Source organism: Osmerus mordax, chromosome 11 (genome assembly GCF_038355195.1).
Source record: "Osmerus mordax isolate fOsmMor3 chromosome 11, fOsmMor3.pri, whole genome shotgun sequence".
Lineage (NCBI taxonomy): Eukaryota > Metazoa > Chordata > Actinopteri > Osmeriformes > Osmeridae > Osmerus > Osmerus mordax.
Genome location: NC_090060.1, coordinates 18,748,623 through 18,772,442, shown reverse-complemented (window position 1 = coordinate 18,772,442; position 23,820 = coordinate 18,748,623). Strand labels below are relative to the sequence as shown.

General features: G+C 49.5%; 5 protein-coding genes across 13 annotated transcripts; 3 read left to right on the top strand and 2 right to left on the bottom strand.

Moving 5' to 3' along the window:
• Nucleotides 1–802: 802 nt before the first annotated feature.
• Nucleotides 803–3,532, top strand: srprb (SRP receptor subunit beta). The gene is made up of 7 exons (XM_067246457.1): nt 803–1,016; nt 1,259–1,353; nt 1,545–1,622; nt 2,017–2,099; nt 2,313–2,449; nt 2,608–2,662; nt 3,040–3,532. The coding sequence occupies exons 1-7, from the start codon at nt 803–805 to the stop codon at nt 3,248–3,250; spliced, it is 873 nt and encodes a 290-aa protein (XP_067102558.1). The 3' UTR covers nt 3,251–3,532.
• A 104-nt stretch (nt 3,533–3,636) lies between these two features.
• wdr53 (WD repeat domain 53) lies at nt 3,637–6,928 on the bottom strand. 5 transcript variants are annotated; one of them, XR_010877791.1, is made up of 3 exons: nt 5,013–6,694; nt 3,869–4,842; nt 3,637–3,837 (listed from the first exon to the last, which is right to left on the bottom strand). XR_010877791.1 is itself a non-coding variant. In XM_067246454.1 (3 exons), exons 2-3 carry the CDS (start codon nt 5,493–5,495, stop codon nt 4,069–4,071), a joined length of 1,257 nt encoding a protein of 418 aa, XP_067102555.1. In that variant the 5' UTR covers nt 5,496–5,499; nt 6,866–6,928; the 3' UTR covers nt 3,637–4,068. The 5 variants fall into 5 exon arrangements, 4 of the variants coding, with proteins under 4 accessions (XP_067102555.1, XP_067102556.1, XP_067102557.1 ...); XM_067246454.1 differs by adding an exon at nt 6,866–6,928 and having other exon boundaries at nt 3,637–4,842; nt 5,013–5,499; XM_067246455.1 differs by adding an exon at nt 6,866–6,916 and having other exon boundaries at nt 3,637–4,842; nt 5,013–5,514.
• A 1,399-nt stretch (nt 6,929–8,327) lies between these two features.
• neu4 (sialidase 4) lies at nt 8,328–11,063 on the top strand. Its single transcript, XM_067246504.1, has 3 exons — nt 8,328–8,609; nt 8,741–8,996; nt 9,737–11,063. The coding sequence occupies exons 1-3, from the start codon at nt 8,406–8,408 to the stop codon at nt 10,858–10,860; spliced, it is 1,584 nt and encodes a 527-aa protein (XP_067102605.1). The 5' UTR covers nt 8,328–8,405; the 3' UTR covers nt 10,861–11,063.
• A 357-nt stretch (nt 11,064–11,420) lies between these two features.
• On the top strand, nt 11,421–18,133 carry lxn (latexin). 4 transcript variants are annotated; one of them, XM_067246509.1, is made up of 7 exons: nt 11,421–11,602; nt 14,721–14,903; nt 16,259–16,321; nt 16,825–16,999; nt 17,181–17,317; nt 17,440–17,502; nt 17,619–18,133. In XM_067246509.1, exons 1-7 carry the CDS (start codon nt 11,495–11,497, stop codon nt 17,730–17,732), a joined length of 843 nt encoding a protein of 280 aa, XP_067102610.1. In that variant the 5' UTR covers nt 11,421–11,494; the 3' UTR covers nt 17,733–18,133. The 4 variants fall into 4 exon arrangements, with proteins under 4 accessions (XP_067102610.1, XP_067102611.1, XP_067102612.1 ...); XM_067246510.1 differs by having other exon boundaries at nt 11,464–11,602; nt 16,825–17,003; nt 17,185–17,317; XM_067246511.1 differs by lacking the exon at nt 11,421–11,602 and adding an exon at nt 14,338–14,483.
• Nucleotides 11,782–23,600, bottom strand: gfm1 (G elongation factor, mitochondrial 1). 2 transcript variants are annotated; one of them, XM_067246506.1, is made up of 18 exons: nt 23,441–23,600; nt 23,138–23,290; nt 22,870–23,002; nt 22,287–22,491; nt 21,855–21,971; nt 21,485–21,635; nt 21,181–21,335; nt 20,771–20,855; nt 20,322–20,459; nt 19,907–20,008; nt 19,264–19,320; nt 18,368–18,505; nt 18,172–18,254; nt 13,601–13,763; nt 12,961–13,105; nt 12,669–12,829; nt 12,489–12,542; nt 11,782–12,336 (listed from the first exon to the last, which is right to left on the bottom strand). In XM_067246506.1, the coding sequence occupies exons 1-18, from the start codon at nt 23,513–23,515 to the stop codon at nt 12,205–12,207; spliced, it is 2,247 nt and encodes a 748-aa protein (XP_067102607.1). In that variant the 5' UTR covers nt 23,516–23,600; the 3' UTR covers nt 11,782–12,204. The 2 variants fall into 2 exon arrangements, with proteins under 2 accessions (XP_067102607.1, XP_067102608.1); XM_067246507.1 differs by having other exon boundaries at nt 20,322–20,417.
• Nucleotides 23,601–23,820: the final 220 nt, after the last annotated feature.

Below are 23,820 nucleotides of genomic sequence, written 5' to 3'. Positions count from 1 at the left end.
CTGGACCTCGGTCCTGAAACAGTCTCTGGACCTCGGTCCTGAAACAGTCTCTGGACCGTGGTCCTGAAACAGTCTCTGGACCGAGGTCGCAGTCCCATTGTGCACCTGGCAGGTTACCGTCCTGGAGACCGTGTACTGGGACCAGTTCCTGTCTGTAACCGTTTTAGGTTCAGAATAGGCTGTTGGTTTTAGAAACTCGAATATTTCTAGAAAATGCTGTGATAATAATCGAAGTGTACTCAAATAAATGTGATAATAATCTAAATGTAGCCTACTAAAATAAAGCATGTGAGCCCGTCATGTTGTTGCCCAGTTTAAAGCATGTGAAAGAGAGAAAGAGAGAGCTGGACTGAACTCAATCACTTGACATGACTCCCTTGTACCACAGAATAATCGGCTTCTGACGTTTAACCCCTCTGGGCGGATTGCAGTCAAATATCATCTGAATTAACGTGAGTGAAACTCACTCACTCTTCTAATTAAAGAAAAGTGTGCCGAAGTTTGCAGAATGAAAACGTTAAAAATAATTCTGAATGTAACTACCATAGCAGGGAATAACATTAACAAATCCAGGTCAAAACATGGACGTAGCGTTGCTCAAGTAAACAAAAACAACAATTAGATTTCACCAACTGTAAACACGAAAAGCTACTCAGAGTCTATCAGAGTGAGTTAATATTGATCTGGTTTGTATGGAGGATGTTTTTAGTGAGCGTGTGCTCATATCTCCCGTGTTGTGAAACAGCAGCGGTGTCCGTTTGGGTGAACTGTATGAACTACCTCTTTAACGACAACCTCGTTCATGCTTTTGCGCATGTGTGGTAGAAAGCAAACGTGTCTCAGTGGCAGGATGGAGGCGGACAGCCTACAGGGTCCCGGCAACATGGACGACAATGTCGATGGAGAAAATCCGTTTGAACCGTATTTCATTTATCTACGAAAAGAATTGGATAATCAAGACCCAATTCTTATCATCGGAATTATTGTTGCATTGGCAGTAATTGTCATCACATTTGGTAAGTTTCATAACAAACTAACTGGGTAGGTACAGTAGCAAGTTAGCTAGCAAACTCCGTCATGGCCTGCTCCGCCTCCGGGTTAATCCAGTCATCAGTACGATTACCTTGTGCACTGTTGATGTACCAAGTTGGCACTGTGCGCCGCAGATCTGTCGAGGAAAGGGATATTCGTGCGACACCTAAACCAACTACAACAGAAGATTTAATGACCACGTATTTCTCCGTGTCTTGCTTTTCAGTTTTCCTGAAATATTTTGTGAGCAGTAAAACTGTCCGAAGTTCCTTGTTGCTGGTGGGATTGTGCGATTCTGGAAAAACCCTCCTCTACAGCCGGGTGTGTTTATCAATCAGAAACCACTTAACACTTTACCGACTGAATGACACAACTGTATTCAACACGATATTATATCACATCACATTAGTCTATAAGGGTACTAACAGCCCCGGTGAGACTGTCTACTGCCCAAACAGCTGGTGATTTATCAACGAACCCTTTTCTAACCCTTTCTACCTCGAACCCAACAGCTGGTGTCGGGACAGTACAAGAGGACCCAGACCTCCATCACCGACAGCAGCGCGCCTTATAAAGCCAAAAACGACAAGGTAAGACGACAATTTTGGAATATTTTCAGGCTTTATTTGAGCATGTTTACTAACATCCCTTTCTGAAAATGCAGCACTTACACATGCACACACATCCCCTTTGTGTAATCTGTCATTGTTAAACTATTACAATATTATAGTAGTCATTTAGCAGACTTATTAAAAACAACCTGCAACCTCTTGTTCTGTAGTCAGATTATTCAAAGATCTATACCCAAAACCAATTGAACCCAATTCATCCGTAAACCCTATGAAGCATCAAACCGTATCGGTAAACCTTGTTAATCATCCTGTGTGCTTGCAAGGTTAGGGTAATCATGCTGTCTGCTTGCAGGGTTAGGGTAATCATGCTGTGTGCTTGCAGGGTTAGGGTAATCATGCTGTCTGCTTGCAGGGCAGCGTCTGGACACTGATCGACCTTCCGGGTCACGACAGCCTGAGGCCACAGTACCTGGAGAAGTTCAAGTCCTCCGCCAGGTGAGATCAGGTGACATGTCTTCCAGGTGAGATCATGTGACCACATGGGGACAGACATCAAGGCATGTTGTCTACTGACCTCAGAGAAAGAGGCAGAACACCTTCATTTAGCAGATGTACAAGGGGGGTATTTGAACCTGCAACCTCTTGATCTTCAGTCTAATGCTCAACAGCTGAGCTTCACCCAGTGATGTTGAAAGACTCTTTCTGCAGAGCGTTTGTGTTCGTGGTGGACAGTGCCATCTTCCAGAAGGAAGTGAGAGACGTGGCAGAGTTCCTTTACTTCCTGTTGACGGACAGCGTGGTGTCTCGGACTACCCCCAGCCTGGTGGTGGCCTGCAACAAGCAAGGTACATGTTCTACCACTGAGCTACACCCATCCCCATGTTCTACCACTGAGCTACACCCATCCCCATGCTCTACCACTGAGCTATACCCATCCCCATGCTCTACCACTGAACTATGGTTGCTATGGCTGCTATTGATTTCCTGTCTGTCTTCTCTCTAGATATCACCATGGCGAAGTCAGCCAAGCTGATCCAACAGCAGCTGGAGAAGGAGCTGTAAGTATGCTACAGTATAGTACACATACATTTACATTTAGTCATTTAGCAGACGCTCTTATCCAGTGCGACTTACAGTAAGTACGGGGACATTCCCCCAAAGCAAGTAAGGTGAAGTACCTTGCCCCAGGACACAACGTAATTTGCACGGCCGGGAATCGAACCAGCAACCTTCAGATTACTAGCCCGATTCCCTAACCACGTCAGCCACCTGCCTCCCAAATGCAGTACAGTACAGAAGAGTACACTACAGGACAGTACACATATAGTATAGTACACTGCAGCAGTCTACAGTACAGTAGTCTATAGTATTGTACAGAACAGTTTGTAAAGGTGTGACAGAAGGATGAACCCAGCCTGCTTGTTGTTTCCCTCAGGAACACTCTGAGGGTGACGCGCTCGGCGGCGCTCAGCGCCCAGGATGGCTCGCTGGCGGGTGGTGCAGTCTTCCTGGGGAGGAAGGGACGGGACTTTGAGTTCAGTCAGCTGCCCATGGGGGTGGAGTTTGTGGAGTGCAGCGCCCGTGGGGGGGGCGAGGAGGGGGGGGCCGACATTGATGGTCTGGAGAGGGTTCTGTCCAAGCTGTGAGCCCCTCAACACCACAGGGTCATGGACATGTGGCTGCTCTGATCCCAAGCTGTATTACCAACCAGAGAACAATAAACATTTCTGGTTTTTGACTGAATTTGTGACAATTGAGCATTTAAACAGTCTGCTCTGTGCCTTGTGGGTTACTTCAACAGGGATGGTGGCGTTGCTCTGATCTGCAGGATAAATTGGCATGTTTGAGTGGAACAATGAATGTATGGGTCTTAAGATGGCCTTGCTGTGTTTTCTGTTTGTAAATAAAATGATTGGCTTATAGCGGTATTTTACTGTATTCTGAATGGTGTCATCTTGATCAATATTAGATTGTATTAGTTTGTATATATCAGGAGGTGTGCAGGGCACAATCCTATTAAGACAGCAGAAAGCATCAGCACAGAGAAACTTTATTGAGACTTGCACCACGGAAATCCATGTCATGTTTTAGATGTGTGCGTATAAAATCAGTGCAACAGACTGAATGGAGAATATAGCTGATCGTATCATACACATCAGTCTGGCTAGCACACCCAAGGCACACAGAAATCTAAACACCAACTATCCATGCTACACTAACCTTGAAAATATAACTGAATTATTTGTCAGCCCACCTGGTCTGACATGGAGCCTCTCTAAGACTGCCCTCTATATAACACCCCTTACACACAGATATAGTACAGTCATGCGTGAGTACACACTTACTGGAGAACACCCCTCTTAGTGCTGATGGTTTAGTCTGTTCTGGCTACATGATACAATCAAGCAGAGAGCATAGTGAGAGGGTTGTTTGATCTGTTGTAGTTGTGCAGCCAGAGGTGGAGCTATAGGCCAGCCAGAGAGTAGACAGTGAGGCAGGGACTCTGGTCTGCGACCACCAGGCTGGGCTCCCCCCTGAGCAGGGCAGGGCAGATCCAGTTCACCTTGTCCCCGTGGCTGAAGCTGACCTTGGGCCCAGCCTTCTGCTCCTCTTCTTGGCCAGGTGAGGGCTCAATGCTACTACCAGGATCCCCCTCCTCACCCCCCCTCTCCCCTTCCTCGCCCTCCTCTCCCCCTCTCTTCTCCTCTCCCCCCCTCTGCCCTTTATCCAACAGGCGCTCAGTCTTTTCCTTCCGTCCTAGCTGGGCCTTAACCAAGGCCGTGGCTGAAGCCTGGGTCTGGAGTCTGACCTTCTCCCTGCCCTTGGCTTTCCTGCGGGGGGCTCCTGGCAGCCGTGTGTGGGCGTTGCCCTGCGGGGCCACCACAGGGTGCTGGCTGAGGTCCCAGAGTGCTACCAGGCCGTCATTGCCCCCGGTGACCAGCCAGTAGGGCTGTGGGAGGCAGTGTAGGAAGTGAGCCTGTGAGGCCCCCTGGCTGTGGGCCCTCAGCGCCCCCTGCTGTTCCAACTTGGAGCCGGCGCCGACCCGCAGCAGGTGCACCCTCCCATCCTCAGCAGCACACGCCAGCACGTTCCCACACGTCGCCACGGAGACACAGTGGGCCAGCGGGGGGTTGAGGAGCTGCCCCGCCCTCTGCTGATGCCCCTCCTCTTCCTCCACCCCTTCCTGCAGGCTGACAGTCCACAGGGGGCGTGTCTTCTGCAGGCTCCACAGCATCACCTGGGGGGACATGAACACAGGACTATGTATATATACTGGTAAATACATGTCCCCCTCCTCACCTGCATGCACAGGACTATGTATATATACTGGTAAATACATGTCCCCCTCCTCACCTGCATGCACAGGACTATGTATATATACTGGTAAATACATGTCCCCCTCCTCACCTGCATGTCCAGCCCAGCAGACACCAGGTTGTTGGGTCTGTGAGGGCGGAAGGCGATGGAGGAGCAGATGTTGGTGTGTCTCCTCAGCGTCCGGTTCAGCCTCCCCCCTGGCAGCTCCAGCACCCTCACTGCTCCCGTGTCGTCAGCCAAAGCCAGCAGGCCGCCGCTCTCGTCCAGCGCCAGCGCGTTGATCTCCTCCTCGCCGGCCCCCCGCAGCTCCTGGACCGCCCCCTTTAGGCTTCGGGGGTCCAGCACGCTCACCGTCTCCCCATGCGCTACGTACAGCAGGCCGGTGGGGGAGAACACGGCGCTGGTGACGTCTTCCTCCCTAGGGAGGCTCAGGCTGCCCACCACCAAGCCCTCCTGGCTCCACACCCTCACCGCCCCCCCCTCCGAGCCGGAGGCCAGCAGGCCGTGCGGCCCCGCTGCAGCCCCCACACACAGCACCGGCCCAGGTGGGGCTCCAGTCCACCGCCTGGACATCGACCTGAGAACGGGGAATCTATTAAGATGTTTAAAGCAGAACTTTCCTTTCATGGGAGCACAACGTGCATGTTAACTTGGAGCATTTAAAGCGGAAACATCCCGGCACGAGAGGAACCATACAACTAGCCAGGATAGCTGTTGTTAGCGACACCAGTTGCTAAAAACGGGCTAAATCGTATTTCACGCATAGGCCTACTAACAGCGTAGCAACGTGTCCACAGACAGCGGTTAGACAGTAGGACGCCCATTTTAAACACTCGAAAATTCCAATTACTAGTGGAACGGGCACCTAGAGTTAATAAAAATCATTTTTATTTAAAAAAATATATATGTATTGCAGAAAAGTGATCGTTTGGTTTGCATAGATGAAAGCGACCTAGCATCGGAGTCGGGACTTTTAATTTAAATAATCGTTTGTTGCAGCCCTAATGGTGACCCAAGAACGCAGACAGTACAGTTAACACTGCTGTTTTCTAAAACAAGTACCTCACTTTACATATTAAAATTGGCATGGTTTTCAAATCAGCCGTCAAGCAAAATAAAAAGTTCATCAATAGTTTGAAACTTGATACTGCAACTACTGTAGTGTAAGTAGGATTGACAACTTTCCGTATTAGGCGGAACGTCCCTTATATTGGGCCTAATTAATTTGTCTCATACGTGACCTCCCTTGTCCCGTTTCCAGATAGAACACCAACAGTGCTAATCAAGACACTTGAGAATGATCACCGATATACCTGGCATCATCCAATCACAAACGCAATCATGACAAATGGCTTAAAACAATTCACTGTATATTCACACAACCATACCCGCACTGCTGCAACAGGTCACCTTTTCATAGTGACACAGTTGGCAACCTATTAGGGGTCCCGTTAACGTCCATTCAAACTCCAACGTTCGGGGCCCCAATATCGTCAAACACTCGAGATAACGTTTTTACCATTAATTTTGTAACTCCGATAATGACACATCTTATATTGCCCCTGCGCCAAATTACAGCCTCCTACGTGAACATATCAATACAAACACACCCTTGCCTTACCCTTAGACAAATGTATCTAGCTAGTAACTGTTCGTTCCACTGAGCAATGATAAAGTTTAGCACTAATGTCTATTTAAAACTAAAGTACGATGAAATATCCTTCAGGCGTATAGTGTTAGACTTAACACTATAATAATTTTAATATACATTTTAGCTAGTTTGCAGTGCACTAGCTTGATTGCTAACGTCAGCTAGCTAGCAAGATGTGGCTTTTTTAATACATTTGATTTATCAATGATATCCTAACAGATAGCTACATAAGCTCACCAAATCGAAGTTTTAAACACAAATAGCAACCTTCGTGAAAAAATATTCTTGATACCTTTTAATTTTTGTTGACGCTGCTGCTCAACTCATGTGAGGCAGAGTCGCACATTAATGACGCCACGTAAGGTTGTTGATTGACAGGACTAACAGCCAGTAACCTAGGGACTGTGTCAGTATCAAACCAACTGCATAGCTACTAGTCTGGTATTTGTTTTAGACACAACGAATACAATGTTCAGTACATAAACAGATCAGATGGCTGAGCGATTAGGGAATCGGCTATTAATCTGAATTTGCTGCTTCGATTCGCAGTCGTGCCAAATGACGTCGTGTCCTTGGACAAGGCACTTCATCCTACTTGCTTCGGGGGAATGTCCCTGTACTCACTGTAAATCGCTCTGGATAAGAGCGTCTGCTGAATGTACATGTATGTGTACTATGCTGTAGCATACTTACAGCTCATACAAAATGTGTGTTGTAAAGTTATCAGACTGATCTGTCCTTTACTCATACCCTGACAGGCCAAAGACTAGCCAGCAGAAATGACTTGTTGTCTTCAACAACTAGAATAATTGGCAGAAGGGACTGTTTCTGCTCATTATGACAGTGACCTGCCTCATGCTCTCCCAGCTTGCTTTGGACAATGTAAGATATCAGTCTTTCTCTCTCGAACAATGACACACTGAATAGTAGCATTGTTTTCTGTTAGTTCATCCAGAGCAGCAGATCTGATGAGTCCCCATTTCTGGGTCAGTGAATACATAGAACAGAGGGCAAAGCAGCTCTCTCTCTCTCTCTCTCTCTCTCTCTCTCTCTCTCTCTCTCTCTCTCTCTCTCTCTCTCTCTCTCACACACACTCACACACCCACATACGTACACACTGACACACAGAACCCTGACCCAGCCAGTCCCTCTAACCACTTGATTGTGAGTACTTCATTGTTTCTTCATTCATAGTTCTCAAACTTGACTGCACAAAGCCAGTTCAGTTCATGTACATGCAGTTTTTAAACTGAACCGCATGTACATGTATTTTTTTTTAATGTTGTTTTTAAATGGTTACTGAACTGTATAGAGAATTATGTTAACACTTCTGTTTTTCATTGGAAGAATGTTTCAAAGTATATTAGAGGGTCAAATTCTGAGAGTAAAACCATTGGAAGGTTTTAGGAGGGAGTAGGAAAGTACTAGTCATGGTTTGGTTCCTGATCTTTAGTAGAGCCTCCAGGGAAGAATGCTGACTTATCTCAACATCCACACCCACACTCGCCACTCTCTCTGTACTTCCGTCAGCAGAAAGACTGGCTCACCAAACTAGACTCGTCTCTCACCAAACTAACTAACTAACTCCCCCTGTACACAAACACACAGGACTGGAGAACACTAAGACCCTTAGCTCTCTTTTTTCCGCTGCACTGAGCTGAGCTGCAGGTCGAGGACTTCCCCTCTTCTTTCTCTTTTACCTAAACACACACTAACCCTAATCATTATTCTATCCCATCCTATCTTATCACAGACACAAACGCTCTAACATTCCTTTCTATCCAATCACACACATATGATACGTTTTATTCCATCCTATCATACACACACGCATGATGAGGTCACCGTACTTCCCGGCTCGCTCAGTGCTGTTCCGTAAGGAGGAGAATGGCGTGACCTACCGTGTTCCTGCGCTGCTCTACCTCCCCTCTTCCTCCTCCTTCCTGGTGTTCTGCGAGGAGCGTCTGAGTCCCTCCGACTCCCAGGCACACCTGCTGGTCATGAGGAAAGGCACCTTCTACAGGAACTATGTAGAGGTCAGTACAGGAACTATGTAGAAGTCAGTACTGGACACCTACAGGAACTATGTAGAGGTCAGTACTTGACACCTTCTAAAGGAACATGTGAGCAAACGTCTCTCATCTTATCTCCCTTTCTCTCCCCCCAGTGGGAGGACATGCGTGTGTTGGGCTCAGCGCGACTGGAGGGGCACCGCTCCATGAACCCGTGTCCCGTGTACGACGAGTTTACTGGCACGCTCTTCCTGTTCTTCATTGCCGTACTCGGCCACACCTCGGAGGCCCACCAGCTGATCACCGGCAAGAACCTGACACGTCTCTGCTGCGTCTCCAGCAGCGACCATGGAGACACCTGGAGCCCCACCATTGACCTCACCGTCAGGGTCATAGGAGACACCATCACAGGTTAGCCTAGGAGACACCAGCACAGGTTAGCATAAGAGACACCAGCACAGGTTAGCCTAGAAGACACCAGCACAGGTTAGCATAGGAGACACCAGCACAGGTTAGCATAAGAGACACCAGCACAGGTTAGCCTAGAAGACACCAGCACAGGTTAGCATAAGAGACACCAGCACAGGTTAGCCTAGGAGACACCAGCACAGGTTAGCATAGGAGACACCAGCACAGGTTAGCATAGGAGACACCAGCACAGGTTAGCATAAGAGACACCAGCACAGGTTAGCCTAGGAGACACCAGCACAGGTTAGCATAAGAGACACCAGCACAGGTTAGCCTAGAAGACACCAGCACAGGTTAGCATAGGAGACACCAGCACAGGTTAGCATAAGAGACACCAGCACAGGTTAGCCTAGAAGACACCAGCACAGGTTAGCATAAGAGACACCAGCACAGGTTAGCCTAGGAGACACCAGCACAGGTTAGCATAGGAGACACCAGCACAGGTTAGCCTAGGAGACACCAGCACAGGTTAGCCTAGGAGACACCAGCACAGGTTAGCCTAGGAGACACCAGCACAGGTTAGCCTAGGAGACACCAGAACAGGTTAGCCTAGGAGACACCAGCACAGGTTAGGACTGGATAACTGTTCTGTTTGGCGCTCCTGCAATAGTGTATCTTTTTAACTTAATTCTGGCTGACTTCTTGATCCCTTATCTGTCTGGATAACTGTGTCTGGTCCTCAGACTGGGCCACCTTCGCCCTGGGCCCGGGTCACGGCATCCAGTTGAAGTCTGGCCGGCTGCTGGTCCCGGCCTACGCCTACCTCATCACCTGCAGGGAGTGCTTTGGCCAGGTGTGCCAGACCACGCCCCGGGCCTTCTGCTTCTACAGCGACACCCACGGCCGCACCTGGCGCTTCGGGGAGGCGGTGCCGGGGCCGGAGAGCGTGGAGTGCCAGGTGGTGTCTGTGGACGAGGAGGACGGCAGCAACGTTCTATACTGCAACTCCCGCAGCCCGCTGGGGTTCCGCGTGCAGGCGCTGAGCCGGGACGACGGAGCCACCTTCCAGGATGGCCAACTCGTCCGCAGGCTGGTGGAGCCTAGGAACGGTTGCCATGGCAGCGTGGTGGGGTTCCCTGCCCCCCTCCACCTCCACCCTTGCCCCACACGCTCCAGATACTGGACCTCCTGCAGGAACGGAGGAGCCCCAGAACCCTGCACTGCACCCCCCAGCCCTGACCCCAGCCCTGACCCCAGCCCCGACCCTGACCCCAGCCCTCAGACAGACCAGGCCCCCAGACCCAGCCCCGGCCCGGCCCCCAGCCCTCCCCAGAACTTCCTCACCCCCACATGGGTGGTGTACTCCCACCCCACCTGGCCCAATGCCCGGAGGGACTTGGGAGTGTACCTCAGCCCATTCCCCCGAGACCCAGACAGCTGGTCCGGTCCCTGGGTGATCTACGAGGGTCCCAGCGCCTACTCTGATCTGGCCTGGCTGCTGCTGCCCTCCTCTGGAGGCCCCGGCCCCTCGTCCTCTGGAGGCCCCTCCTCCTCTGGAGACCCCGTCCCCTCCTCCTCTGGAGGCCCCTCCTCCTCTGGGGGCCCCTCCCCCTCTGGGGGCCCCCCTGCTGTGGCCTTTGCCTGCCTGTTCGAGTGCGGAAGCTACACGGCGTATGATGAGATCTCTTTCAGCATCTTCACCCTCTACGAGCTGATAGATAACCTCCCCAGGAACGCCCCCTGGGACCACACACACACACGTCCAGGCCACCACACACACACCCCTCCACACACACGGCCGGCCCTCGGGACACTGAGACCAGCGTCCGGTCGTCGGAAGCTGTCTAACCTCTGCTCTGTGTCCTAGTCACATGTTGTTATGAGTCTCACAGCATCCTGTTAAAATCACATCTAGAAACACTGAATCATGTTCTAATATTCTAGATCTATTTGAAAACGGTTATTTGTGGCTACCTATGAGTCCATCCATGCCTTGATGTAGCTTGAACACTGAAGAGAAGTTTGATCATGTTATGGGGCTGAGAGGAGAGACAGACAGGCTGAGAGACAGGGTTGCTGTGATGAACAGGCACCATAATAAAAGAAAGAAATGTTGTGACCAGTCTCTTGCATCTATTTGATCTGATTATTACCACCTTTGACTGTTTTATTCACGCCACCTGTCACCAGTTGCATTCTGGGAAATCAAGTCATTAGTCAGCAACAACTACTTCATGAGTGCATCATGTCTGGCTAGGCTGACTGTGGTAGACTTTCTGAAGCCATGTTTGTTTAGATAAAGAGAAAACCAAGAGCTTTCCCAGCTGGGTCTGGACACCCTCTCAAAACCATCTCCTCCCTCCGTGTTGCGTAACCAACCCCAGGAGGGGTTCAGTCCCAGCCTGCATTCCTGTAGATGTCCTCCAACTCCTCGACATTCTGCTGTTCCTGTTCTCCAACCTCAAGCTTTGTTGTCCTGCTGTTCCTGTACAGAGGGGACTATGACAGGGAGAATGTTGGTGGTGCTGACTGCCCTGCTGACTGCCCCTCTGACGGCTGGGACGGGAGCTGAGCAGCTTCCCAGCAGCTCTTTGGAGCTCCACTCTGAGGTGAGCGAGTCTAGCGGCTGCAGGCGAGGGTTACCTACAGCGACGCTATCGTGGACACGCAGGGTTAGGGAGGAAAGAAATACGATGTAATGGAAAACAAAAGATAAATAAAAGGACAGTGAGACATCGGTAATTCTTAGATAATAGATCAATCTTAGTCTTTTTTTTTTTTACACATTTATTACATATGCTGTACATAGTACAAAACCAGTCTCTGGACACACCCCAGTCCAAGTTGTTGATCTTTTTAGTTGTCGTGACGCCTAGGCAGTGAGGAGGGATCAGAGGACTGAGGTCATAAACACACAAACGTACGTAACGTACTATTTGATTTCTCATCTCAGATTGTATTCCTGAAGTTTTTAGGATATTTTAATAAACAACCCAGCCCCAAAGTCTTAAAAACAAGCTGAGGAGCATCCCAGTATGAGTATGGAGGTAAACCATCTGCAAAGTTTGTTGACCGTGTGTGTGTCCTCCTTTTTCAGTTCAAAATATCTGTCTTGTACTTATCATAAACTAAAAACAAACTTGTGGGTGTGTCTACCAAGTAGGAGCAGTGCTGCATGTAGTTGTCCTGTGTGTGTGTGTGTCCTCCAGGCTCAGTTCTTCCACTTCCCCTTCTTGGCGGGCAGCTGTCCGGTGGCTTCCAGATGTTTGTTGATCAGCTGGTCCTGAGTGTCGGACATGCAGGGCTGGTACCTGCTGTAGTCCATGGTGTACTCTCCTTTACCCTGCACACACACACCAAACCTCTTAGTTCAGAAATGTATTGTATATATTTTTTTCTATGTATCGTACACTGGTGTACTGTAGTTTACTCCTTAATAGAGTGACATGGTTCTGAGTGTCGGTGCTGTAAGAGCGGCGCGGTGCAGAGCCTCACCTCTGTACAGGAGCGCAGCTCCGTGGCGTAACCAAACATGTCATTCAGAGGCACCTGGGAGGAGAAAAGGAGGGTTACAACATGCTGCTGGCAGGAAGTTGTAGGCTGGTGAACCGTGATTGGTCAGAGGCTTTGTTGATGCTTATTGATTGGGTGAATGACGTATGGGTTGACACTCACGTCAGCGTAGAGGGTGAAGTAGCCTTCTGCCCCATCCTGGCCCGTGATGACACCATGGCGACGGTTGACACCGGCGATGACGTTGCCCTGGAACTCGTTGGGCGCCACAATCTCGACAGACATGACAGGCTCCAGCACGGTCACACTGGCCTTCTCCATGGCTGCAGGGCAGCATGTAAACACAGCAGCATGTAAACACAGCAGCATGTAAACACATGATATACTGTGTGTGTGTGTGTGTGTGTGTGTGGGGGGGGGAAGCGTGAAGGGTTCTGATTGGTCCACACCCTACCCTGCTTGAGAGCGCCCTCCCCGGCACGGATAAAGGAAATCTCGTTGGAGTCAACCATGTGATGAGCTCCGTCCTCCAGGATGAACCTCACGCCCGAGATCTTGTGTCCCGTCAGAGGACCCTTCTCACACGCTTCTCTGAACCCCTGAGGGAGGAGGGGATGACAGGAGGGAAGGGATGAGAGGAAGGAGGAAGCGGGGGATGAGGGGAAGGAGGAAGTGGGGGATGAGAGGAATGAGGAAGCGGGGGATGAGAAGAGGAAGAGGAAAGAAACACCTACATAGTGAGTCCTATTAATGGGGACAGGTGTAGCTTGGTGGTATAAATGGGGATAGGTGTAGCTTGGTGGTATAAATGGGGATAGGTGTAGCTTGGTGGTATGAATGGGGATAGGTGTAGCTTGGTGGTATAAATGGGGACAGGTGTAGCTTGGTGGTATAAATGGGGACAGGTGTAGCTTGGTGGTATAAATGGGGACAGGTGTAGCTTGGTGGTATAAATGGGGACAGGTGTAGCTTGGTGGTATAAATGGGGACAGGTGTAGCTTGGTGGTATAAATGGGGACAGGTGTAGCTTGGTGGTATAAATGGGGATAGGTGTAGCTTGGTGGTAAAGCATTCGACTGCAGATCTGTCCTCACCCTCTCTACAGCTGGTACAAACTGCTTGGGGACGTTGGTTCCAATTGTCTGATCCTCAAACTCTAGTTTGGTGTTTTGATCTGGGTCCAGGGGCTCCAGGGCCCCAACCACCTTCCCGTACTGGCCAGAACCGCCCGACTGCTTCTTGTGTGTGAAGTCAAACCTGAGGATGGACACATGAAAACGTCAGTTGTTTTTGAACAAATATATTTTAATTTCATTCATTCAGTACAGTGGTTCTCAACCCTGATCTCAGGGACCCCTGCCCTGCATGTTTTAGATGTTTCCCTGCTCCAACACACCTGATTCAAATGAATGGGTTGGTATTTAGCTATGCAGAAGTCTGGTAACGACAATTTATTAGAATCAGGTGTTGGAACAGGTTGCAGGACAGGGGTCACTGAGCACCAGAGTTCAGAACCACTAATTTACCAGAGGCTTTTTTTTTCTTCAAAGAGACATACAATTACTGCTTGTAGAAAATGCAGCAGAAAATCCAAGTGCATAGTTCTAAAAGTCACCATGTCAGTCACCAAGTTTGGTGTAACAATAATTAATTAAATACATTAATACATACATTAATAACTACAGTATTAGTATTAACTAAAATATTAACCCTAGTCACCCAAACCACAAACACTACGACTGTAGTATCTTTTATCTTTCAGACCCTGTCACAGATGGTGTGTGCAAGAGACACGCAGTAGATGGTGTCTGTCTCTTTAAAAGGGGGCGGGCCAATCTGAACTCCTGACTTGAGAAGAAGCAGGAAGTAGTTTAACTCTCTCAAAGCTACAGCTGTCCCGGCATGTGTGACAGCTAGCCTCTCTCTCTCTTTCTCTCTTGGGGCAAACAGAGTGACGAGCATTCCTCTCCAGAACAGGCAAGAACACGGTCTCTCAGTTCTTCTGGTTCTCCTCATTTAGCTGCTTGGTTCTCCGGTCTCTCTCCCTTCTCTCCTCCATTTCTCTGCTGTCTTATCTTAAGGCAGGTCCCTCATCTCACCAGGTCAGAGTCCCTCTGAGCAGACTGCCTCTCTGCCCATCCCTGACGACTACCACTTCTGTTCATTCAGTTCTTATTGCTCTCTCCATCTCTCTCTTTCTCTCCCTGTTGCCAGGTAGACGTAGCCCAGCTGTTGGTGTTGGAGAAGACAGACGTTGTCATGGCTACAGGGAATTTGAACCCGAGTCATTACCCTGCCCAGCGGGCAGCCAAGGTGGTTCAGCACTACCTCATCACCCGCTACGGAACCCCCCACAGAGTCATCACGCTGGAGAGGGTTCACAAGGCCAGCGCTGAGGTGAGGGGGGGAGGGGATCTGAGGTGAGGGGGGAGGGGATCTGAGGTGAGGGGGGAGGGGATCTGAGGTGAGGGGGGAGGGGATCTGAGGTGAGGGGGAGGGGGATCTGAGGTGAGGGGGGGAGGGGGATCTGAGGTGAGGGGGGAGGGATCTGAGGTGAGGGGGGAGGGGATCTGAGGTGAGGGGGATCTGAGGTGAGGGGGGGAGGGGGATCTGAGGTGAGGGGGGGGGATCTGAGGTGAGGGGGGGGGGATCTGAGGTGAGGGGGGGGGGATCTGAGGTGAGGGGGGGGAATCTGAGGTGAGGGGGGAGGAGAGGGGGATCTGAGGTGAGGGGGGAGGAGAAGGGGATCTGAGGTGAGGGGGGAGGAGAGGGGGATCTGAGGTGAGGGGGGAGGGGGATCTGAGGTGAGGGGGGAGGGGGATCTGAGGTGAGGGGGGAGGGGAGGGGGATCTGAGGTGAGGGGGGAGGGGATCTGAGGTGAGGGGGGAGGGGGATCTGAGGTGAGGGGATCTGAAGTGAGGGGGGAGGGGATCTGAGGTGAGGGGGGAGGGGGATCTGAGGTGAGGGGTTCTGAGGTGAGGGGGGGAGGGGGATCTGAGGTGAGGGGGGGAGGGGGATCTGAGGTGGGGGGGGGAGGGGGATCTGAGGTGGGGGGGGGGATCTGAGGTGAGGAGGGAGGGGATCTGAGGTGAGGGGGGGAGGGGGATCTGAGGGGGGGAGGGGGATCTACCAATGAAATGTTTTTTCATTTCCTGGGTATCACGCACAATAAACGTAAGGTCTACAAAGCCACGGAGCAACGCAACAAGGGGAAAAAAACAAAAAACAAATAATCACAATTACATTTTACATTTATTCATTTAGCAGACGCTTTTATCCAAAGCGACTTCCAAGAGAGAGCTTTACAAAGTGGATAGGTCACTGATCATAACAACAAGATAAGATTACGTTTTGCATCCTTGATGAGAACTCTACTGTACTGGCTGTAGTCTGCTTTCATCTACTGTGTTAGGCTTGTTATCCTCTCTCCTTTCATTGAGTGAAGAATAAAAAGTTTTGAAAGGTTTAACAACTATTTAAAAAATAAAAGATTCTAAAAAATAACATGTTTTGAAATGATGATTTTTTTTTTGAAGAAATTTGTAAAAAAGTAGATCTCCTTCCTCTCCTTTCACTGAGTGAGGAAAAAGGTTTAAAGAAAAAAGAGATTTGAAAAGTTGAAATAATTTTTTAATATTTTACCATCTCTGCAGGTCGGAGGGCCATCCCTATTTACTCTCTATTGTATGCATCCATGACTATGGTTTCCATGTATATGGTATGATTACATCAGCTTACACATGTCCTGACAGGAAGTGGCAGAGCTGGGCAGGAAGTACCACCTGGAGCTCTCAGTCCAAGAGACAATCACCAACGTAAGACTGCTGTCCCCAACCTTCACCCTAACCCTAATCCTTCCATAACCTTCACCCTAACTCTACACACTTCTATAACCTTCATCCTTCCTTCCATAACCTTCACACGAACCCTCCCATAACCTTCACCCTAACCCTTCCATAACCTTCACCCTTCCACAGCCATCACCCTTCACCCTAACCCTTCCACAACCATCACCCTAACCCTTCCACAACCATCACCCTTCACCCTAACCCTTCCACAACCTTCACCCTAACCCTACTGTGGCTGAAAGCATCTTCTGGGAGCTGACCTGCTAGTGTGGGGTTGGGAGTCTTGTTATTCTAATGTGTTTGGTTACCAGGGTTACCAGGAACATGTTAACCTTCACTTGACTAGTCTGGAGTGGATGACACATCGTTCAGGGTTGTAAATGAGATGTAAACTCAGTGTTACCATGGAGATAAGCATGCGTTTGTGTATTTACGGTTACACAATCCCCCCCCCCCACACACACACACAGCGGACAGAGAGCGTCTCTGCGGAGGTGGTGTTCCCGGGAGGAGAAGGCAAGGCCGCCCCTCTGGTCCAGGCCACCTGTGACGGGCTGCTTCAAATTAACACCCAAGTTCTAGATGAGGCCTTCTACCAGAAGCACAGAGCCAGCAATATGCTGGTGTCAGCAGAAAACATACCAGGCATGTCTCTTTCACAAACGCACACACTCACTGAGTGGGGTATAGGTGTATCTCGGTGGTTAGAGCATCTGACTGCAGATCTGCCAAATAAACACTCTTACTACACAGACCTCATGGGAACATCGACCCTACCAGGCATGTTTTACACATTCCTCTCTGTGATGTGTGTGTTCTGTAACAGACAGCTACGGGTACGTGGACCCCAGCATGGAGGCGCTGTGGAACCTGGGGAAGGTGGTGTCCAGTGAGGTCATGCTGAGGGAGTCCAATGAGAGCACTCTGTACAACCTGGCCCAGGTGGCCAGTGTCACACAGCTGGTGAGGATATGTCTCTGTCTGTCTGACTGACTGACTGACTGACTCACTCACACACACACACACACACACACACACAGACTCACTCACTCACTCACTCACTCCCCCCTCCTTCCCTCTCACAGGAGACTGAGAACGCCCAGCTGAGGTTCCAGTATCAGGTTTTGCTGCATGAGATGGTTTCCCAGGTAACTAAACATTCCAGAGTAGTCATCATTAGCATTATGCTAACTCCAGGATCATGCTAACTGCAGCATCATGCTAACTCTTATGTGTCACCAACGCTATGCTGTCCTGCTCACAGGAGATTATAACCTGGAAGCTGCTGGTCAGCTGGTCACCAGCAGAGGGTGTCAGAGTGTTGGAGACAGAGTGGATCCCCAAGTGTGAACATTGTGTGACCCCTCCCAATCACTAGAAGTAGAGATTCCTCCCTCCATCACCTCCTATTCTTCACTACCTCACCTCCCTCACAACAATTATTTTCCTCCCACCTCCTCTCCCTCCTTCACCTCCTCTCCCCCCTGTCTCCCTTCCCCTAACCTTGTTTCCCTCCCATACCTCCAAATCACTGAGGTCTGTTCACAGTGCAATGTTTTTCAGCTGGGCGACACAGTTCTCATGTCTCCTGTGAGATGTAACTGGGATATAAATTCAGGCAGCATGTTTGACAGTTAGCTGTAGTCATGCTGAGTGATAAAATTACAGCATAAATGCAATGCCTGCTTTTGTTTGAAGCCTGAGACTACAATCAAAGCACTGTACAAAAAAATTTTTAACTGAAGATTGAATACAATTATATTAAAAAAAATATATGAATCTGGCTGAATGTGTTTTTCCCGGTGCGGGGTACTTACTGTACAGGGCTGAGTATGGACTCCCTGAAAGCCACCTTGGGTTTTCCCATCACACAGGGGCAGCTATACTCCCTCTCCATCCTCTGCAGACACACAGCAGGATCATGTGATGGATGCTCATTACTGACATCTTATCCACTGAGGCAGCAAGGTGAGATCTCTACTGGTACTGGTTCAGCTGTGTGTGTGTGTCTACCTGAGAGTAGATCTCTAAGTGCAGCTCTCCCATCCCTGAGATGACTGTCTCCTGGCTCTCAGGGTCGTACTGGACTCTGAAAGTGGGGTCTTCTCTGGTGAAGCGGTTGATGCCCTTGGAGAACTTGTCCATGTCGTTCTGCCAGAGTCAGAGAAGAGAGGCAGACAGATGGGTGGTGAGTCAGAGAAGAGAGGCAGACAGGTGGGTGGTGAGTCAGAAGAGAGGCGACAGGTGGGTGGTGAGTCAGAAGAGAGGCAGACAGGTGGGTGGTGAGTCAGAAGAGAGGCCGACAGGTGGGTGGTGAGTCAGAAGAGAGGCAGACAGGTGGGTGGTGAGTCAGAAGAGAGGCCGACAGGTGGGTGGTGAGTCAGAGAAGAGAGGCCGACAGGTGGGTGGTGAGTCAGAGAAGAGGCAGACAGGTGGGTGGTGAGTCAGAAGAGAGGCCGACAGGTGGGTGGTGAGTCAGAAGAGAGGCAGACAGATGGGTGGTGAGTCGGGGGGTAGATTCTGGGTTTGGTATGTATATCACGGCCTGTCTACAGCTGGTGTCATGCTAACCCCAATAACATAAATACATGCTGGTGTCATGCTAACCCTAATAACAAATACATGCTGGTGTCATTTTCAAATGCACATAAATACATAACATAAATGTTAGGGTTAGCCCCAGGTGTCATGTATAATACATAACACTATTTTCAGGCTTCTAACAGTGCTGACAAGAATACAAGATAAAACAATTTAAGCTATTGTATGTAAACAGTGTACAGTATGTAGCTGTTAAAAAACTGGCCAATATAAAATGAAATCATAACTATAAAAAGGCACTGTAAGATTGAGATAAGGTTAGTATTTATAAGGGTTAAGATGAGTATTTAAAAGGGTTAGTATCGTACCTTGTTGGAAGGCTTCATGGACATGGAGATCACTGCCTCGGGGACATGGATGGACTCCTGCAGGCCACACACAGTAAGAGCCATGTTACAATATCCAGGATATACTAACCACTCATTCATTTAGTAGATGCTTTTATCCAGGGCTAGATTGCAGTCTCCATTATGATACAGTTGGGTACAGTCTAGTGGGTAAAGAACTAGGCAGATTAAGAGGTTGCAGGGGCAGACGCTGTCACGTAAAGCGACACACAGCAACACACAGGGGGATCTGCATCTGCGACCTCTTGACGTGATTCAAATGAGAGTAGTGGAGGCGTGGTTCTGATGAGAGTAGTGGAGGCGTGGTTCTGATGAAAGTAGTGGAGGCGTGGTTCTGTGAGAGTAGTGGAGGCGTGGTTCTGTGAGAGTAGTGGAGGCGTGGTTCTGTGAGAGTAGTGGAGGCGTGGTTCTGTGAGAGTAGTGGAGGCGTGGTTCTGTCAGAGTAGTGGAGGCGTGGTTCTGTCAGAGTAGTGGAGGCGTGGTTCTGTGAGAGTAGTGGAGGCGTGGTTCTGTGAGAGTAGTGGAGGCGTGGTTCTGTGAGAGTAGTGGAGGCGTGGTTCTGTGAGAGTAGTGGAGGCGTGGTTCTGTGAGAGGGCCAACCCACCATGGACAGGCTGGCGCTGGTCCTGGAGGTGAAGGTGTCGCCGCTGGCACAGTCGATCCCAAACAGAGCACAGATGTCCCCTGCATGCGCCTCCTCCACGTCCTAGCACAGACACACACAAGTTACCCTTGGGGTAGGCCACAGTCAAATCAAACTTTATTTGTCCAGCCCTTTTCACAAAGGGTTAGGGTTTCACACGTGTCCCAGAGAGCTTCCCAGACGCCCACAGATCAGCTCCTGTGGCCTAAACCCTCAGTATATCAAGGTTGCATGCTTGCAACTCAAGTCAATTAGCTTTACTGATCCTGAAGGAAACTCAAGCATTGAGATATAACAAATCCAAGAAGGTTCATCCCCCCTCAGCAATGAAGCTACATCCTGTTTACTTTCTGTTTACACACTTCCTGGGTCTCACCTCCATCTGGTCGGCATGGAGACGAACCAGCCTCTGTACCCGGACCTTCTTGCCGGTACGAGTGTTGTAGATGTTCTCTGTCTTCCTTACACAGCCCTGGTACACACGCACGTAGGTCAGCTGGCCAAACCTGCCCGCCTACCAACAGAACACACTTATGTGATGTACAGTGATGTACACCCCACTGAGCTATACCCATCCCCACTAAGCTATACCCATCCCCTGCTCTACCACTGAGCTGTACCCATACTATCACCAGGTGAATATTGACCAGTTGATGACCAGGTGAATACTGACCAGATGAATATTGACCAGGTAAATGCTGACCAGGTAAATGCTGACCAGGTGAATATTGAACAAGTGAATACTGACCAGGTGAATATTGACCAGGTAAATGCTAACCAGGTAAATGCTGACCAGGGGAAGGTGGTGACAGTCTAGACTCGTACCTCCAGTTTGAAGGCCAGACCAACAAACGGCTGGGTAGCGTCTCTACTGGGGTCCATCAGGATCTTGCTGCTGTCGCCGGACTCCCTGATGGAGTGCAAGGTCAAGGGTCAGGTCATCAGGGGGGTGGGGCACCCTGACACTGATCAACAAACACTGAGTTTTTTGAACTACCTCCATTCAGCATAACCCTAACCATTCAGCAGTTGAACACAAATAGGACAGATAAAACAATGCTGATTAACCATCACATAACTACTGGACCCACAAGCCCCCCCCCACACCCCCCCGGCTACGTCACAGATCACAGGTCTCTGTCTGGATTGGCTCACGCTGGTTCCTGAACACAAAGTAGAACTCTGCACCCCTGACCCTGCTGTCTACAAACACCACCAAGGGAAGAGAGACTCACTCCTGGTTGAGGATAGCGTAGTTGTTGACCTCTGTGGGGTTGGGCATGTACTCCAGAACTGCGTTCAAGAGAGGCTGGACCCCCTTGTTCTTCAGGGCGCTGCCCACCAGAACCGGGCTGAAGAGACGCTGGATTGTGGCCCGCCGGATAGCAGCCTGCAGGGGGGGGGGGGGTGTTACAGGACGGTTTGACAGAGCCATCCATTTGAAGTTCATTACTATATTCCCGCATAGACACCCCTAATTGCTCAATGACAAGAGCTCGTACACATTTATACAAGCACACACACACACACATCGCACACCTTCAGGTCAGCGACAGTGGGGACCCTCTCCTCCAGGAACATCTCTCCCAGGACCTCGTCAGCATTAGCCACACACTCCACCAGCTCCTGCCTCCGCTCGGCTGCCTCCGCTCGAAACTCCCCAGGGACGTCGTCGACCCGGAGCTGCTGCCTGGGGGGGGGGGGGGGGGCTGAGGTTAATATGTATAAATGTTTATATGAGAGAGAGATGGAGAAGGGAAGAAAGAAAATCAGAGAGACAGTCAGAGAAAGGAGAGAGAGAAAGAAGAGAAAGTGAAGACCGACAGTCAGAGAGAGAAAGAGAGGGAGAGGAGAAAGAGAGAGATGAACGCTAGTCAGAGTGTCTCTGGTCCATAGCAGCAGCTTGTACCCAAAGGGCCCGTCGAAGTAGACGCTCCTCTCCTCCACCAGGTCGATGACACCCCTCAGCCGGCCCTCCAGGCCCATGGGAATGTTCAGGAACGCAGCGTTTTGGTTCAGCTTGGTCCTGATCCCACAGTAACAATAACAACGTGTTAATTTATTTTATGCTTACATCTAAAGCGATATAGGGAGGAAGATGTCACTTCTATCTGCAATGAAACACTGCTCATCCTACCCACAGAGCTATTCCCAGATACGGTGAATAATAGTTTTTCCTTTTACCGTTTAAGTTTCAAAATAAAAGGTAAAACACTTTCTCTCACATTTTATACAATTAAACTTTGAAACCTGTTTGAAGGGACCATACTGGGGCCAATAATTTAATCAGTTAAAGATCCGCTTTTCCACATTTTACCCTGGAGTTGACCCTTGACGTCACCTGAGCTGCTGCAAGGCCCGGCTGGGGTTGGAGCCTGTGCGGTCCAGCTTGTTGATGAAGGTGAGAAAGGGGACGTTGTAGCGCTTCATCTGCCTGTTCACGGTCATGGTCTGGCACTGCACGCCTCCCACCGCACACAGCACCAAAACTGCTCCGTCCAACACACGCAGCGCCCGCTCCACCTCAATGGTGAAGTCCACATGACCTGCAGGTGGGAGAGAGGGGGAGGGGAGAGAGAGGGGAGTGGAGGGGGGAGACAGAGGAAGGGAGAGAGAGAGGGAGATGAGAATAAATAAAGGGTACAGGTGTAATACAGTGGGAGAGCTTTTTACTGTAGATCTAGAGGTTGCAAGTTCAAATTCATCCTGTACTTCCCTTTGGACAAAAACATCTAATAATGAATACATTATTAATATTATCTTTCGGCTGGGTACGTCCACAAGATCACCAGACAGCTATACATTTTGGTGTTAGTCCACAGGCCCCCTCACTGCCTCGCTAGCTGTATCAGGTGTCTATGATGTTGATGTTGTGTTCCTTCCACATGGTGTAGGTAGCTGCTGACTGTACCCGCTAGCTGTACCTGGTGTGTCTATGATGTTGATGTTGTGTTCCTTCCACATGGTGTAGGTAGCTGCTGACTGGATGGTGATGCCCCGCTGACGTTCTAGCTCCATGGAGTCCATGGTGGCTCCGACTCCATCCTTCCCCTTAACCTGCACACAAAACAACAAGGCATTTATATGAATACTCAGATTCCCAAACTAACTGATTCAATGACTGACAAGAACAAGTTTATTAAAAAGGGCAAGACGGTTTACACGCAGTAAAAACGGATATCCATAGCTCACCTCGTGAATCTCTGCTATTCTGCCGGTGTAGTAAAGGACACGTTCGGTCAGGGTGGTCTTCCCCGAGTCGATGTGAGCGGATATACCGATGTTGCGAATCCTTTCGTTGGGGATGAGGCCGGAGGAGCATGATCGCCAACTATTCATCAACATCTGGTAAAGATAGTAATTATTAGAGACGTTTTAGGACATTACGCAACACATACAAATAGTAACGTTAGCTAGCTCGCTACCTGCAAAGTTACGTTCAGCAGCACGTTACAAAAACAATGTTAGGGTCTGTCTGCAGACTATTTATCTTACCTTCTTCAATGTGACGGTTGCCGGTTTCCGTAGATGTGTTTGACTTAAAGTCATGCCTGCTTTTAGAAGTCGCATTTTGCCGGTAAAGTGGTGGACTGGTTTGGCAACACAATTCCCCACTGGATGTCAGTCAACCCGTTGAAAGTCACGCCGACACCAGCGACTTAACCAGGAACACCAGAGCGGTACTTCCGGTATATGGCATCAAAACTTCCTGCTTCCCGGTTTGCCTTCAAATAAAAGTGCTAGGTAAAGCTCTAGTATATGCATTGAAAAAAAAAATGTCTGTACAAAAACATTGATGCAGAATGTTAAACACAATTGGGGGGGGAATACAAATTTGATCAAAATTATGAATTTTAAGCATATTAAGTAATATT

Coding starts and splice junctions, on each gene's coding strand:
- wdr53 (XM_067246453.1), bottom strand. CDS start 5,549: ATGAAAGGAAAGTTCTGCTTTAAACATCTTAATAGATTCCCCGTTCTC. Junction 4,843..5,012: donor CTGCTGGGCTGGACATGCAG/GTGAGGAGGGGG, acceptor ATGTCCCCCCAG/GTGATGCTGTGGAGCCTGCA.
- gfm1 (XM_067246506.1), bottom strand. CDS start 23,515: ATGCGACTTCTAAAAGCAGGCATGACTTTAAGTCAAACACATCTACGG. Junction 21,636..21,854: donor TACTTCGACGGGCCCTTTGG/GTACAAGCTGCT, acceptor CCCCCCCCCCAG/GCAGCAGCTCCGGGTCGACG. Junction 12,337..12,488: donor AGCTGCGCTCCTGTACAGAG/GTGAGGCTCTGC, acceptor GTGTGTGTGCAG/GGTAAAGGAGAGTACACCAT.
- lxn (XM_067246509.1), top strand. CDS start 11,495: ATGACAGGGAGAATGTTGGTGGTGCTGACTGCCCTGCTGACTGCCCCT. Junction 11,603..14,720: donor CTTTGGAGCTCCACTCTGAG/GTGAGCGAGTCT, acceptor CCCTGTTGCCAG/GTAGACGTAGCCCAGCTGTT. Junction 16,322..16,824: donor TCCAAGAGACAATCACCAAC/GTAAGACTGCTG, acceptor ACACACACACAG/CGGACAGAGAGCGTCTCTGC.
- neu4 (XM_067246504.1), top strand. CDS start 8,406: ATGATGAGGTCACCGTACTTCCCGGCTCGCTCAGTGCTGTTCCGTAAG. Junction 8,610..8,740: donor TCTACAGGAACTATGTAGAG/GTCAGTACAGGA, acceptor CTCTCCCCCCAG/TGGGAGGACATGCGTGTGTT. Junction 8,997..9,736: donor CATAGGAGACACCATCACAG/GTTAGCCTAGGA, acceptor TCTGGTCCTCAG/ACTGGGCCACCTTCGCCCTG.
- srprb (XM_067246457.1), top strand. CDS start 803: ATGCTTTTGCGCATGTGTGGTAGAAAGCAAACGTGTCTCAGTGGCAGG. Junction 2,100..2,312: donor AAGTTCAAGTCCTCCGCCAG/GTGAGATCAGGT, acceptor CTCTTTCTGCAG/AGCGTTTGTGTTCGTGGTGG. Junction 2,450..2,607: donor GGTGGCCTGCAACAAGCAAG/GTACATGTTCTA, acceptor TCTTCTCTCTAG/ATATCACCATGGCGAAGTCA.